Genomic DNA, 16317 nt, shown 5'->3' with positions numbered 1-16317 from the left:
AATCGATTTCGGTTTGACAGTGGCAGCTGTTCACATGTCATAATTTGGTTTATTTTGTATTTTAGGTTATAATATTAATTTGTATGTTTAAACTGTGTTTTAATTAATTAAATAGTATTTTGCTATGGCTTTCCGGTGCACAAAATTGTTGAGAATTGTTAGAAATATTAATGTCATTCGTCACAATTTCATTGCAACTTCTGTTGCTCTGCCCGAAGAAATTAAAATCCAGAAGCCAAGGGAATTCAAAACAGAAGATAACTTGGTATATTTAGAAGATCCTGACACCTTTGGTACTCTATCCCGGTCAGATAATACCTCAGACGAACTTGAAGATGAAGGCGATATACAAGAGCAGCAATTTTTAGAAAATAAACCTTTAAATAAACAGAAATTAACTACGAAGCAATACGCCGATATAATTAAGCAATGCCTGAAATATAAAAGACTTAAAGAAGCTTTGGACGTGCTGGAAGTAAGAATGTTAAAAGAAGATAGGGTGAAACCAGAAAACTACATTTATAACATACTCATTGGTGCTTGTGCTGATGTTGGATATACTAAAAAAGCTTTTAAATTGTTCAATGATATGAAGAAACGAGCGCTGCGGCCCACTGGAGATACTTACACTTGCTTATTTCATGCCTGTGCTAACAGTCCCTGGCCAGCAGATGGACTGAATAGAGCCCAGCATCTTAAAGAGCTGATGATTGAGAAAGGATACGAACCTAATGTGACAAACTATAATGCAATGATTAAAGCATTTGGTAGATGTGGTGACTTACCTACAGCTTTCCAACTTGTTGATGAAATGGTGGCAAAGAAGTTCAGGATAAAAGCCCATACTATGAACCACCTTCTTCAAGCTTGTATTTCTGACAAACAAAATGGGTTGCGCCATGCCCTCATAGTTTGGAGGAAAATGCTGAAAATGAAGGAGAAGCCTAATATTTATAGTTTTAATTTAATGTTAAAATGTGTAAAAGATTGTAATTTAGGCAGTCAGCAAGATATTGAGGAACTTATCAGTATGATAAACTCTCACATACAATTACAAATAAATAGTAGGAAGAAGTTAAAACTGACTGAACCAAGTAAAACTCTAGAAATAGAAGAAGGTGAAAAAGCATTACTTGGTGCTCCAAAGTCTGTTAGTGACGTAGGAACAGAGGCGACTTCTAGTGATTTAAGTATAATTGATAAGAAAAACAATGTAACCATGGAATTTGTAAATAAATTGGATAAAAGCAGAAACACAAGGACTGCACCGAACTTATTATCCAAAGTATTAAACATGGAGCAAGTAACAGCATTACAAGAAGTTCATACATTACAAGATAAGTTTGCAGTGGTGGGAGGGCAAGATGACTTTTTGAATGAAATGAAAGCTTTTTCAATAAAACCAGATATCAAAACCTTTACACAAATGCTACCGTTGTTAGATAACACTACAGAAGCTGAGGAAAAATTGCTACAGCAAATGAAATCTTTTGAAGTCAAAGCTGATATTGATTTTTACAATATGCTTATAAAGAAAAGGTGCATGAGATCTGATTATGATGCTGCATTTGTAAGTTCTTCAATAATTGCAGTGTTAATATGTTTTTTGATATTATTCTATCCTAATTTTTATTTTTACTACAGGCAGTTCCAGATATTATTACAAAAGAAATAGAATTTCGCAAGAAGAGGTATCCACATTCAAAAAGGTTGAAACTAAAAGTCAACATTATGACTTATGGTGTGCTAGCAATGGCCTGTAAAACTAAGGAGAGTGCAGAGAAACTTCTCAAAGAAATGGAGGAAAAACAGTTGAAGTAAGACTTATTTTATGATGATACAACTGAATATGACTGAAGCCAAATTAATATAAATTGTGCTCTTCTATTTTGCAGGGTTAATATGGAAGTTCTAGGTGCATTGCTGAGACACGGGACAGCCAATGTGCAATTTGGCTATGTCTTGTACATCATGAATGTAGTCAAAAAGGAAAATATTAAAGTTAACAGCATATTCTTAAAACACCTGGAAGCCTTCAATGACAAATGCCAAAATATCATCAAACAGGTATGTGGGAATCTCAATGAGTTTACTTATAACACCTTAGTATTTGCCTGTAATTAAAGCAGTATGTGATTCGTAGACAGTCACTTTTTATATGTACAATAATTTGTTTCAGAGTGGAAAGTCAGAAGTTTTTAAGAAGTCATATGAAATATTCTCTAAATACTATAACAGTTGGCTGAAAGACGTCAATATTGAAGAAGCGTTAAAATCGGAACATCCTTGGCAGCAGTTCAGAGAAAACTTTCCACAGACAGTTCAGCGACACTCTGTCCAAATTGAGGAACCAAAGAAATTTTATAAAAGGAATAGAAAATATGTGCCCTATGCCCCTAGAACGTAAAATAAAAGACATTATTAGAAATATTTGTAACTTTATTTTAAGCAGTTACAAATTCAGGTTATTTGAGACAGATTATATTTTGATGTGGTGAAGTTTGCGGTTGAGCTCTTCAAACTTAAGCAGTTTGCGAATGAAGAAATCGCCGAAACGGTGAGCCACCTTGGTGTCAGCAATGTGAATCATGTCATTATCAATGTAAAAGTCCAGCTGAAAAGATAAAAAAAAACATTTTCCATTAATAATCTTGGTATAATATGATTGATTATATCTATAGGCTTATTTTCTGTCTAGATCCCACGCGCGTATTCACCCCCGTCACGACTGAACTACTTGCCACAACCAGATAAAAAGTATCCTTGATTTTATCTGGTTGTGGCAAGTAGTAGTAGTGAGTATAAGGTTTACCTAAGTCTCATTATATTTGTATTTAGTTTGTAGTTCTCAACTGAAAGTGTAGCAAACATCGCATTTGCTTAGCTCAAAAAATATGAAATATGCCACGTCATATAATATTTTTACCTCAGAACCGCTCTGGAACTTTCCATCAAGACCACTAGGTCCCTTAGTCCAGACGACGTTCTTCATCTTATGCTTGAAGCACAGCAGATGGATGGCGAGGGCGGCATGTTCGCGAGCCGCGTCTCGGTCGCCGCCGCGCGCTGCCGACATGAAGGCGGCCAGCTTAGCTAGGGGCAGGGTCGTGTACAGCTTCAAGTACGACCGAATCGTTGGCAGCATCTTTTGCTGACGAACCTGGAGAAAGTTATTAAGTTACGTCACTATTTCTAAGGCTTTCATTTTCGTGTACGTCTTTCTTAAATAGCTTGTCAAGGGATTATGAAACCAAATGCTTATTATATTCAAGCTAACTTACCTCATCCATGAACACCTGGGTTTGGTGTTTGACGGCGTCACGGCCGTAGTTGGAGCCGGGTTCGATGGGCGGAGGGCAAGGGGACAGGAATTTGGGGCAAGCAAAGGTGAAGCAGCTCTCGAATTCTCCCAGGTCACCATATTGCATCTTGAACATCTTTTCGTGATAGTTCTTTTCACGCAGCACCTATAAAATTTAAAACAATAGTGTTAGTCTGTACCTGTCTATAGTATTAGTCTTAACCAAGAAGTTTAAGCTTCTATTACATACCTGCTGGATGGATTCATCAACGCACTGTGGGTGGAGGACCAGGCATATAGCCAACAGATGATACATCTGCTCTGTTTGCTTGTTGATCTGATCGTTCTGGTACGAACGGGACGAGAACAGTTGCTTAGTGCGCTGCATGTACAGCAGAGCTGAAGAAAGCGTGCGAATGGCATCGGCGTACCGACGCATCATCATGTACGCGAATCCCACGTAGTAGGATGTAGAAATCTGACACGCAGGCACGTGAGAGTACTGAGACTTCTTGTGGAGCTCAATGTTCTCCAGGACCTGTAACAGTACAAAATATGTATTATTAAATATACATTTATAGGATACTAGAGACCCTCCCCAGGTGCGTGCGACGCGTTGGATTTAATGGATGTTATTAGGTATACATATAGAAACCTTCCTCTCCGATCACTCTTTTTATAAAAAAAAACGCATAAAAATCGGTTGCGTAGTTTTGAAGATTTAAGCATACAAAGGGGCAGATAAAGTCACTTTGTTTTATACTATGAGTAATCTATTTGATATTAATCCTCTAAATATTTTTCATATAGTCTTACCTTGATGGCCTGGTAATAATCTCCAAGTAAAGAGTGAAGGCGCAAAAGGCCTACGAGGGAGAAGTAGCCCAGCATTTTGTACAGGGAGTGACGGCCGAACTCTCCCGCAACTGAATCAGGGTCGCCGCCAGCAGCGTACACCTGGAAATTTAACATTATATTGCGGCGGGATGTCACTTGCATATTAACCTCTTGAATGCCGCTAATTAGAGAACAATAGAAAATCCATTGTCTCGCGTAGATCTGCGCACCAGCATACAAGGTGTTAATCCACATTACAGAATGTTACTGGTAGGGCCCATTTTTCAACCACGACATAACGTTTATTTGAAGAATATGTTTGACGTTTTGACAGTTTTTATATAGAAAAGATATCAAACAGCTGAATTTATTCCTCAGATAAAGTAACTGGTGATTGAAAAATCAGCCCTTAGTGTATTATATTAATTTGTAATTTGTACTATGTAATAGATAAATTATGTGAACTGTTATGATCTCAAAAAATTTACATTTTTTTTCAATCACCAAATATGTAATCTAATACATACACTATGTATACTATACATACACTTCTTGTTAATTATATGATATGGTATTGATATGTTATGGTAGACTTCCATCCTCTATCAATTCCTCATCACAAGCCTTGTTCCACAACAGTCAATAATAAAACAGTTACCACTATCACTTCCAAGCTCCCTTACATTTTCCATGCCTTACACACCAACATTCTCACATGCAAAAAATGAAATAAAAAGGAAAACAAAAGAAAAAAGTTTACAGCTTACATTACTTACTTCAAGTTGCCTCTTGATGTTAGACTTATCTACAAGGGAGTGCAACACATTGAGAATGCAGAGGACATTCCACGCCTTGTTCTCAGTATTGAGGGCATCAATCTCGGCAGGACTCAGCTTTGATGTGCGGGACCTAAAAGAGATGCAAAAATAATATTTATTTACCTACATCCATAATATTAATACACCTAAACAAAGCCCAATAATTTTTTAACATACCTGTATTGGGCAAATGACTGGAATTGATAGACAAACTCATCAATGAGTTCCCACAGCCACTGGTCAGGCAGTTCCAGGGGCACAGGTGTCTCCGCAGACAAGATGTAGTTGAAGAGGTCGCAGTAGTTGTAAAACGAGTGGAACCTTTGCTCAGGTTTTGGGCCACCAGGCACACGCGCGTAAATATCGCGATAGTACAGTTCTTTGTACAGAATCATGAATACCTGAAACATTTTACATTATTTTTTATAGTTGTGGAAGCCTAGTAGTTAAAAGCACTTGTTTCTCAAGAATGAGTGTGAGTTGGTTAAAGTTCAGGCAACTTATATTGTAATTTCTAAGTACATCAGTAAAGGTGAAAGAAAACAATTAGAGGAAAACTGGAATGGTGGAATCACCAACCTGCATTGAGCAAGCATGGTGATTAAAACTCTATAGTTCTTTTTAAATAGTTTAAATTATATTAGTACTTACATGGTCATTGTCCACAACAGGTGCAACCTCATTCTCATCGGGCCATGGAGTATTCTCAAAATACTGTTCAGTAAGTTTTGGGAATGTATTCTCATAGAGGTTCAGGATCTCATATGTGACTCCCTCATTGATCATGTTACGGAAGTAGACAAGGAACTTCTTGACCTAAAAAGTAAATGGAACAGAAATTAGTGAGAGTTACAGGTGTCCTTTAATTATTTCTTTTCTGTCTTTCAATTTTACAACAATCTGTAAGAGTTGTCACTTTGCTCAGAAAATTTATTCCAGTGGATCTGAATCTTGTACATTATTGCAGCATAAATATAGAAACGAGACATGAATCATGCCATTTATTGAAAACTAGTTACTTACCATGTCAGGCATTTTATAGAATGAAGATCTATCAAATTCCAAGTCATACTGGGGATCACCTGTATGGGGTTCATAATCCCCGTAGGATTCATATCCACCCTAAAAACACAGAAATTAGGCATTTATTAGTGTTCCGATAGCTGCTTACGTTTTTGCACTTGAGAGGTTATGATGGAAATTCGTTACTAAAGCTTCAATTATTGGTATTATGTCAATGAATACCTCATTATAGTCGTCACTGGAATACATTTTAATGTATTTTCAACTAAAACACTTCAGAAAACAGTTTATTTCATTACAATCTGTCGGAAAAAGAATGCTGTCGCGGATATCTTCCACGACCACAGACTAAAAAAGAATGTAGAACAGCAGCAAGGTACAGATGCAATAAACTAGGGAGTTGCTGGAGTGAATTACTGGCGTTAAGAGATTTTAGTCGATTTTTTCAAGCTTTTCAGGATCTCTTTTCTCCAGGAGTGTGGCGAAACTACCTACTAGATAGCATAGGAATACCTCGATTGTTAAATACTTACAGCAGCGAATAATGTTCAGGTGTGTCAACCGTAATAAGCAGTAATTTCAAAATTCGTCACAGTAAGATAGTCGAGTCGAAAGAGTCACTTATCTCATAGGGTGCCACTCTAACAGTTTTTATGTAGTTGACATCATTCACAGTTCACACTTCACACCGCACAAAATTTCTCATTCAGTCAGTCTGTCACCAAATCTGTGGGCTTTCGTCCTTTTTGCAAATTGTCAAAAAACTACGCAAAAATGTTCGCAAAAAATGTCGTCAATGTATTTGTTCGCAATGCAAACGCATTGAAATCGCCTCAACCTATCAGATATTTATCTGTAACGTCCGTGAAAGGCGATATAGTCAAAATTCAAAGTACGGATGACTTCAAAGATAAAGTCATCAACAGCAAAGTCCCAGTCGTAGTTGACTTCTTTGCTACGTGAGTATGCGGATTTATAATGTCGTAAACTGACTAAATTAAGTTCTGTAATCTGCCTGATAAGCATTATGCAATGTTATTGGTAGACAGTAAACGTCACTATCACCACCACCCAACATAAAAAGAAAAACAAAATGTTTAGGTACATATTTGCAATCTATTTACAGATGGTGCAATCCTTGTCGCCTGCTGACTCCTAGACTAGAATCTATTATTTCTGAATCCAAGGGCAAGGTAGTTCTTGCCAAAGTTGACATAGATGAACAGACAGACTTGGCTTTGGACTATGAAGTGAGCTCTGTGCCTGTATTGGTGGCCATCAAGAATGGAAAGGTCTTGCATCGCTTGGTAGGCTTGCAGGACACAGACAAGCTGCGCAAATGGATTGAAGGCTTTACTTCTGATGAAAGCAAGAAAGAAGTTATTTAAGATAATATGATGTGATAATATTGTATTTCGCACTCTTTAAATTATTGTTGTTACCATGTAGTTGATAAAAAATAAATGCAAATGAAACAACAGGTTTATTCTTCTAGACATTGTATTAAATCCCTAGCTCTCTTATATACATTATTATCAGGTTTCTTGGTTTGTGAGCCTGATTCATCGTCTTCATTTTCTTCGTCATCTCCATCTTCAATCTCTTTGTTTTTTCCATCCCCATTTTGAGACTCTGTCCATTCGTCCATTTGTTTAATAATTTTTTTAGCATCTTCCAACAACATGTTGCGAATATTGCCTTGTGCAGATTCAAAATATTCTAAAAACACTGGCCATGAAGAGTCTGGTATTAAATGTGTTGAAAATTTATTCTTGTAAAGCCATACTTGTTTTGCTTTCATGAACTTCCAGTTTTGTTTGTCATGTTTCCACTGTGATAGGTAATTTATACATTGACCTTTAAGCTGATCTTTAGCTGCGGTCTGAGCCTCAGCCTGGCGTGCTGCATGCTTTTCTCTTTTTATTTGTCTAATTGACTTATTTCCTTTCTTGTCTGTTGATTCTGTAGCAACAGGTTGCTTCTTCTTCTTCTTTCGCTTCGGTTTGTCTTCAGCGTCAGAGTCATCATCGTTTTCGTGTTGTCTCTTAATAGGTTTGTCACTAGTGGGCTCACCTTGATCATCAGATTCGTTTCCCTGATCCTCAACTTGGTCCTGATGATCTTCTGACCGTTCTTCACCAGCAGCAACATTTTTAGCCCTAAGTTGTTTCTTCTTTTTATTCTTGCCTTTCTTTTTGTAATTATTAGCCATGTTTAAACTAAGCTAATACTAATCAATTGAAAAATGTGCTTATATTTTGGTTTTAGGTTATATTACACAGGTTTCGATTATGTCACTTTAGTGTCAGTGTCAATAGAAAATAAATAGATACTAGCATTGACATATATTCTAGCGATAGACAAGAACATCCATACAAATAATTTACCCGCTTATGTCGTCTGTTGACATCTCGTTGACGTATTGTGACATGTAGTCATCCTCATTGATGTTAATTGCTGAAGTGTCGCTCGTATTTTGCCTACATTTTTCATTACTCAAAAAGTTTATATCTAAGTGAATTCAAAATCATGTAATATATCAAAAAGTTTATTTATATCTAATTGAATGCAAAATCATGTAATATATTAAAACCAGGAACTTATTTTTAGAGTTTTTAATATTAATTACGATGTTTTTTTTCTTAAGAGGGCTATCACAAATTTTCGCGAATTTAATTATTTTTTCTTGAAAGTAAGAACATACAATGACAAAGTGAAGTCTGTTTTCATTGATATTTTACCTACTACCAGTTTTATGGCACATCTGTTTCTGCACGATTTTCTTAATCCATAATTTAAGATGGCGGGCGGGAACAAATTAATGCATATTTGTAAAATTGAATTATAAATGAAAAGTATGATATACAAGCGTTGTAATAGCATGAACAGCGTGTAATTTTACTAACTTGACTCTCGAATAGTTTATATGTGTAAGTTTATACCTTGATATGTATTTTCTATTTTATAATTGTCGTTTCATAGACATCCATCTGACGCAGGCGTCAAAATCGCTCTGATTTGCCATTTTGGGCACTGCATAGTCTGCACTGCAGTTCAGTGTGGTAAGCTTTTTGTTCGGAACGTTCTATCTAGTACGTAGTACATATATATCGATGGATACTAGATACTTAAAAAGCAAAGACAACAAAATTATAAGTAATTATTTTTTTCAAAGAATTTAGTAATATTTTAAATACAAATTAGTCGATTATCAATTAAAAATTATACTTCTATATTACATTAATATGTAGATATATATAATAATGCTATATGAATTTTTTTACTTAATGTGATGAGAAAATGCATTATTTTAGAAAGGCCACGCAATTCATTGTTATAATGTTAATAACAAACTTGAATAGTAAAAGAAACTGTTTCATATAACAGTATTTTAAATAATATTTCCTATGAAACTGGTAACCCAATTTTGTACTAAATCGCAATTTTTTGGCACGTCACAGCCGCGTCATCATGTCTCCGTGTCTGCTTTTATCACTTTGGAATTAATTTGTTCAACATTATCATACCTTATCGACAACTTATATGTGAACTATAAATTTTGGGTGGTTTTTGATTTAGAGACTTAAGATGGAAATTTTGAGTCAAGTGTCTAACACGCAGTTTATGTTCACTGCTGCGGCTGTGGCTGTTGTTTTAGTATGCGCAGCGCTCGTATTCGTATTCGGGTTCCGCTCAGCAGAACAGCCGCAGTTCGATAAGCTGCCTCTGGTCCTGGACGATAGAAAATCGTCCAATAAGAAGAACAAAAAGAAGGACAAGGTGAGTACAAACAATATGTTAAGCGCTCCCGCCGTTGTCATCAATGCGTGCTCATTTTATTTTTAACCTTTAAGCATATGCTCGTTATTCACCGGGAGATACGAAATTAAAATTACAAACACCACTCCTATTTACATATGCAGTGTCTTATTAGAATGCTATTAGTTCTAATTGATGATTTTGTCTCAGAATGGACCCTTGTAGTGTGTAAATAGAAACATTGACTTACCACATTTTCTGTTCAACAGAAGTCTTCACCCAACCGCACTGTGTCTGAAGATGTGAAGACAAAGTCTGAAAGCTCCAAGAAGTCTCCAGCTAAGGAGAAAAAGGAGGAAAAGGTGAAAGAAGCAGAGAAACCCAAACCTAAGGAGAGACCAGCAGAGCCCAAGCCTGTGAAGAAGGAGGCTGCAGCTGATGCCAAGAAGGTTAAGAAGAACAAGCTTGTAGTAGAGGTTGAGAAGCCTGCTGACTTTGATGATGGAGGCTGGCAAGAAGTGCCAAAGAAGAGTGACAAAAAGAAGGAGAGGAAGCCTGTTGAGGAGAAAGATAAGAAAAAGGAAAGTCCTTCTAAGAAGAATAAGAAAGTGAAGGATGCTGATGTGGAGGCTGCCCGCCCTGTGGAGGAGCCAGCCGAGGAGACTATCAAGGTCCTCAGTGCTGAAGGGCCACATGTTGATGAAGATGCTGCCCGCGCACTGCAAGCTCAAGTGGAGGAGCTCCAGCGTGTATTGAAAGAGGTAATTTATCCATTGAATATATTAGCTGCTAAGTCGATAATTCTTTTATTGAGTAAGTTCAATAAATCTGATCATTCACTTCATCACTGATCATCAAAAGAGGTTCAGATGATTAACTTCTCATTAAGATTTTCTTATGAAAAAGTTGGTCATACTGGAATTTTCTAATCCAAATCCAAATGGATCAAGGATCTGTTACTGAATAATTATGGCATGTTGTGATCTTTGTCTGTGGCTCTAATAAATCATTTTGTGTGGCAGCACACAGCTGTGCCAGATATTTCAATGTCACAAACTAAACAGAACTTACAATTGAAAAGTATCTATATAACCCTCAATGAGTCTTGTAGGATGTTATAAGATACAGCCATAGACAAAGCTGCAACTTTTTAGTTATACAACCTCATAGACTTTCCACAGATTTGACTAACAATTTATACATTCACTAACTAGGCAGAGCGTCGTGAGCAAGCCGCTCTGGGCAGTGTTGAAGATGACGAGTCCGCTGATGTTGAGGAGCTAACTGACGTGAAGGATCTCAGGAGCAACAAGAAGAAGGAGAATAAAGAAAAACAGATCAGAAAGAAATCCGTTGAGGTGAGAACTTCTATCATTTTTTTATGGTCTTTAAGATCAAGCCAGCCTGATGGTTTATATCTGTTAGACACACAAAGAATGTTACAATGCAACTAAATTAATTAGCATTATGTTCATGTTTTAATTTATGGGCTTGTAGGTCATTATAATTAGATTATGGACTCATTGACAGTCAATGATTTTTCTTCAAGGTCCATTAAAGTATTGTTAAATCATTACAAACAAATTAAATAATTTAATTGAATACCTAACTATTGTAGGTAACTTTATGATATTTTACGATTCTATTTAAAATTATGTAAAAAAGAATATCTTTTGTATTTAACATTTGATCATAGAGTATAGAGTTTAATTTGTTAAATACTCTTTACAGATTTCAGCAGCTAAGAGTGTGCCGAAGCAAGAGTCCGTTGAAAAGGACACCTCCGACTCTGAGAAACAAGACAACCAAAGTGCATTGGCCTTTGATGAGTTAGGAGGTAAGTCTATAGTTATGTCTCTTATATTCTAGTGAATAACTTTTATTAAAAATATAATATCCTTCATATTGTGAAAAATAATCCACCTAAGACCATTCAATGCAGGAAACTATATTGCAAAAAATTATGTTCATTCATTGTATAATCAATAATCGATTCTTTGTTACAGACACCTGGACTGACGCGAAAGTGTCCAAAAAGAGCAAAAAGAAGGCTCGCAAAGACCAGTGAAGGGTGAGTCGTAGACACAGGGTCCAGCCGGGCGCTCCGCCCCGTTGCTAGCTCAATGCCACTCACCCCTGATAAAATTATCTACCTGCTGCTGCTAACATACTCCAAGTGAACATAATTATTCTGTTGCCATTCATACAAAACCTCAATTCTCTTGAAAGTCTAAATTACCACTCAGTTCAGGGTTGTAGTTTTACAGGGTGTGAAAGTTGTTTATATTTAAGTTTTAATACCTTAACTATCTTACACATTCAGTTAACTTTCGTCCATGTTTTTAGTTTCATATTTTATTGTACATTTAGCTCGTTGACTTGTTTTTTCATAATAATTTAATTATTGTTTTCAATAATAGAGCATAATATTTTTTTTATGAGTCATAATTCATTATGTATTTCGAGAAGTTTAATGTGAATTTTGGGAATCTGCAATACGTTGCGTGTTATACTTTGTTATTACTTGAAGAATGCGAATTCGAAATATGCTGGGACTCGTGTTCTCGACAAATAGTTGTTACCTGCGCGCGCGATGACTTCTTTCGACATAAGGATTTTGAAGTCTTACAACGAAGTTCTAAATCGAATATTCCTATAATGGATGATATTCATTTTCTTCAATTTATTTTTTGGTCTATCGCTTTCTTTGAGAATGCTTTTATTTTCTAAATTCAGTTCCTTTATGTTGAAAGATAATTCTAAATGTGACAGCCCTGATCGCGCGTGTGTATTGTATTATACTTTATATATTTCCATACCTAATGTAGACTTATAATATTATACCTGTAGTTGTAGTACTCTATATCCGGTAATAATATAATTGAGATGTTCTGGTGCTTGTAGTAAATAAGTGTCTTCTCTCCTTTCATTCCATTTGTGTGCATTTCATCCTTCAGTAATAGTTGACAGTAGATGTTATTCCTGCTAAACATTACTTTGATAACATCACCTGGTTTATGAAATTTAGTTGAACACCAACTAATTGTTTTATATTAACAGTGTTGTGATTTACCCATGACAAATATGTGATGAGACCTGAAATTGGACCAATCCGAGTAAATACGCGGTTTTACGTCGTAATGTCTTAAATAAGAATGTTTAAATTTTAAATTAATGATTGGTTTGTGTTTATGCAATGTAGTAGCGTAATCTAATGTTAAAACTTTATTCCGTTGATATGCACATTTACATAGACTTGAGGATATTTTCCGTCCGGACGTATTGTGCTTTTTCTAAAGCTTAGCACGACAAAATGAATTTTATTCCTTTAACATAAATATTATATTAATTGAATCAATACTACATATCCATGTTGCTAAGTTTAAACTAAATATTATATCCTACTGTAAAAATCTTAAGACAGTCATTGTTTGTTACGAATGTAACAATCACTATTTTATTGCAGATTCCTATTTTGTAAACCTAGTTTTAAGAATAATTCTAGTGTAGTGCTGCTAAACAATCATTTTAAAAATTGAAATGTCTCTGAATGCAAATAATTTATTATAATATAATTGTTAAAGAATAGGGTAAAATGCGAGATTTGTCTCCATGTGGTTAGGTACGTATATGCTGCTAACGAAGACAAAATCTGTGTACACACGAACACAACTACAATACCACTCGTTGGACATCGGCTGTGACATGTTTTATTGGCACATACTCACAGCTAATGACGTATATGCCGATGTATCTCAATGAAACTGATGTATCTACAAGTAACTCTCGCGAATGATCTTTATTTCTTCATTTCATCTACCTGTATAATTTATTTATATTTGCATGTTCTATATTACTTTGTGATATCTATTAGTGCCAGGGCAAGGGTCTGTAGTATTTCGTTGCAATAGTTAGTGATAGTGTTCTTACTACGACTTCTCTGATAGCACTTAAATTGTACCATCCATTTCGTTGTTCCGTAGTTAAGCATATCGTAGGATATTTTTTTCCAGTTGTGGTTCCATATCTTCTTGAGTTTCCTTATAGAGTAATTCAGTACTTAGGGCCTACGTTTATAAGAATTTATCATCTAGTGAACTGTCGAAGATGAATTAAATTCGTATATCGATATAGGTATAATGATGTAAAAGATATTTTTGGCTTCATATTCATAATATGTAGTTTGTAGTGGGGGTTCCCGCGCCTGCGCGAGCCAGGTGTGGACAATGCCAACGTATAGAGACATTGTATCTTGATAATGTTGTTGTTTTATAGGCTCTAAACTAATTAATATAATGAATGTGTAATATAAATATTTTTTTAAAATCAATAAAGAGTGATATTGATAAATTTTGATTTTTTACTTATTAACACCTATGCACTAACACTAACGTTACCTTTGTATTTATACTCCATAATACGTCCAGATTTCGCCACGTGAAAACTTTACAAAAAAAATATTTAGTTACCAATTTTTTGATAGTAATAGCAATACCTCTCTGATGTTATTGTGTAACGGACCCGAATCTTGTTGCTGAGTCCATGTTATCCGGTGCAATTACGATAAGAAAAGTTTTAGGGTAAGAACCTAGAAGTTCTCACACAAAATCGATGAGGTATCTAGCTGTTAGTCATCAGACAAGTAATTCAAAACAAATAAAACAAATTTATAGTGCTTCACAATATAATAAAATTACCAGTACAAAAATGAGATTCACATTACTCGTATGTAAATTAGTATACAATATTAATACTAGCATCTAAGTTTTATTTGAATGAGAATATAAAACAGTGATTCATATCGACTAGGGTACGTGAAGAATATTAAATCTGCATAAAATAGTCATAACTACCAGTCAGTCACCTTATGATCTACCACATTGAATATTTAAAAAGTTATTGAGTGAATATTTGGAAGATAATGTTAATAATATTTAGGAAATTTTAAGTTATGACATAGAGCGAGTTTGAGAGGAATTGGTCATTCATTTGGTCGACCCGAACGAGAGGAGGGTCCTTCATTATAGGCGACACTAGCTTAAAGCGAGTGGTTAAGTTAAGGCACATTATTCTGAATACCATTTGGGAAATTGTTTTGTACGCCAAAATATTGCAGGCATTGTCTATATATCGCAATTACCAATTTATGTGCGTAGGTACGTTGTTGGCATCACAAAAGGCAGTTTCAAGATACGATAAAATGAACTAGATCCCGGAGGGAGAGAAAGTGTTAATGCGAGTTATTCTCCCTTTAAATCGAAATTCCGGATCATTTACAGATAAAAATAGACGAAGTTTGCGGAATAAACGGAGAAGGAAGATGAATGATATTTAAATCTCAGAATCACTCTTAGCCCCAGACTTATTCCTCTGTGCTTTATTCAGTTCCGGTGCAGCACTTTTACTCCTTGGTTTACGCTTCGCACGTCGTCGCATTTTCTTCATTTTGCCGCCGACTTGAGCGGGCGCTGCCTGAGCCTTCGAGGACTTTGTTTCAACTTCCACTTGCAAACGAGTGAACATATCGTAGTTGGTTATAGCGCACATTTTCCCTGCAATAGACAAATATGTTTTAGCAAATAATATAAAAACAAGAATTATTTATCATGCTTGTCCGTTTTGCCAACCCTGCAACATACGATGATTATAAACGAATGTATGCAGACTATTTGGCAATCACCTTTACAATTTCTCTTACAGATGCGTAATAAAAGAAAGAGGTGTCGAGAATATCTCTGGCTAGCGGTTCCCAAAGGGTGTTTATAATATGAAAAGGAGACTATCGCCAGCACATAATTGTAATTTCGATATTAACTCACCGTTGCAGTATTCTTCGCCGCACTCAGCACAAGATATGATTCTAGTTTCAGTGACTCCTGAACGGTTTTTAGTTTTTCGGAACATAGCGTTCTTAGCGTACTCCCTTTTGTCTTTTGCTTTAGTTTTGAGCTCGGACTTGCCAAGTTCTATTAATCTGAAATTTGAAGACAGTTCATAAGCAAAGAGATAAGAGATATCTAGATTAGAAAGAATTGTAACGTTACAAAAAACACGAGCCTCTGAATAGTGTTGTAAACTAACCTGTTAAAATATTCTTCATCCAACTTTAACTTAGGTCTGATAGAAGTAAGCATTCGCCATTCAATAGGAACAATACACAGCTCCTCAAACTTCAGGCCTTTCATTTCCACTGGTATTGGGTCCATGAATGTGAAATGTTTTTCTTCGTATCCTCTCGTTCCTAATGTTTCGTAGGCTTTTATTTCCTTTCGTGGTGTCTTGGTTTTATTATCATCTTTTATTTTTACGTCTTCTGATCTCACCTAGTAAAATTGATTTGTAAATAAATGAGTGTCGTCAGTCGTCACAGTTCACTTGATTGCTTAATGCAACAGTTACCTTCTCCGGCCGAGTTTTAAAGTCTGGCACTTTATCTAAAACTGCTCTATATTCTTCAGCAGTGTTTATCACAGTTTTAGACAAGTCCAACATAGGAGCCTCATCTTTCTTTTTGTCGAATAATTCGTCTATTTTAGACATTGTTGCGAGGATTATACAATGTGCTTTACAGCTAACTTG

At 35.7% G+C, this 16317-nt stretch overlaps 6 protein-coding genes across 7 annotated transcripts; 3 read left to right on the top strand and 3 right to left on the bottom strand.

Moving 5' to 3' along the window:
• The first annotated feature begins 8 nt into the window (after positions 1-8).
• Positions 9-2428, top strand: LOC110370073 (pentatricopeptide repeat-containing protein 1, mitochondrial). The gene is made up of 4 exons (XM_021325789.3): positions 9-1570; positions 1645-1817; positions 1896-2067; positions 2180-2428. Exons 1-4 carry the CDS (start codon positions 125-127, stop codon positions 2405-2407), a joined length of 2019 nt encoding a protein of 672 aa, XP_021181464.3. The 5' UTR covers positions 9-124; the 3' UTR covers positions 2408-2428.
• Positions 2419-6362, bottom strand: LOC110370074 (eukaryotic translation initiation factor 3 subunit L). Of its 2 annotated transcripts, none has more exons than XM_021325790.3 (10): positions 6202-6362; positions 5980-6078; positions 5608-5772; positions 5134-5357; positions 4906-5047; positions 4118-4258; positions 3552-3839; positions 3282-3467; positions 2927-3160; positions 2419-2614 (listed from the first exon to the last, which is right to left on the bottom strand). In XM_021325790.3, exons 1-10 carry the CDS (start codon positions 6226-6228, stop codon positions 2480-2482), a joined length of 1641 nt encoding a protein of 546 aa, XP_021181465.1. In that variant the 5' UTR covers positions 6229-6362; the 3' UTR covers positions 2419-2479. The 2 variants fall into 2 exon arrangements, with proteins under 2 accessions (XP_021181465.1, XP_021181466.1); XM_021325791.3 differs by having other exon boundaries at positions 4915-5047.
• A 302-nt stretch (positions 6363-6664) lies between these two features.
• LOC110370119 (thioredoxin, mitochondrial) lies at positions 6665-7457 on the top strand. Its single transcript, XM_021325851.3, has 2 exons — positions 6665-6938; positions 7106-7457. The coding sequence occupies exons 1-2, from the start codon at positions 6754-6756 to the stop codon at positions 7365-7367; spliced, it is 447 nt and encodes a 148-aa protein (XP_021181526.1). The 5' UTR covers positions 6665-6753; the 3' UTR covers positions 7368-7457.
• A 4-nt stretch (positions 7458-7461) lies between these two features.
• Positions 7462-8300, bottom strand: LOC110370118 (uncharacterized protein C7orf50 homolog). Its single transcript, XM_021325850.3, has one exon. The coding sequence runs from the start codon at positions 8189-8191 to the stop codon at positions 7463-7465; it is 729 nt and encodes a 242-aa protein (XP_021181525.3). The 5' UTR covers positions 8192-8300; the 3' UTR covers position 7462.
• A 1118-nt stretch (positions 8301-9418) lies between these two features.
• LOC110370048 (calpastatin) lies at positions 9419-14088 on the top strand. The gene is made up of 5 exons (XM_021325748.3): positions 9419-9759; positions 10008-10499; positions 10953-11096; positions 11470-11575; positions 11745-14088. The coding sequence occupies exons 1-5, from the start codon at positions 9568-9570 to the stop codon at positions 11804-11806; spliced, it is 996 nt and encodes a 331-aa protein (XP_021181423.3). The 5' UTR covers positions 9419-9567; the 3' UTR covers positions 11807-14088.
• Positions 14089-14414: 326 nt separating this feature from the next.
• LOC110370217 (uncharacterized) lies at positions 14415-16278 on the bottom strand. Its single transcript, XM_021325966.3, has 4 exons — positions 16138-16278; positions 15820-16061; positions 15558-15712; positions 14415-15290 (listed from the first exon to the last, which is right to left on the bottom strand). Exons 1-4 carry the CDS (start codon positions 16276-16278, stop codon positions 15070-15072), a joined length of 759 nt encoding a protein of 252 aa, XP_021181641.1. The 3' UTR covers positions 14415-15069.
• Between the last annotated feature and the right edge of the window lie 39 nt (positions 16279-16317).

Source organism: Helicoverpa armigera, chromosome 11 (genome assembly GCF_030705265.1).
Source record: "Helicoverpa armigera isolate CAAS_96S chromosome 11, ASM3070526v1, whole genome shotgun sequence".
NCBI lineage: Eukaryota > Metazoa > Arthropoda > Insecta > Lepidoptera > Noctuidae > Helicoverpa > Helicoverpa armigera.
This window is presented reverse-complemented; position numbering and strand designations above follow the sequence as displayed.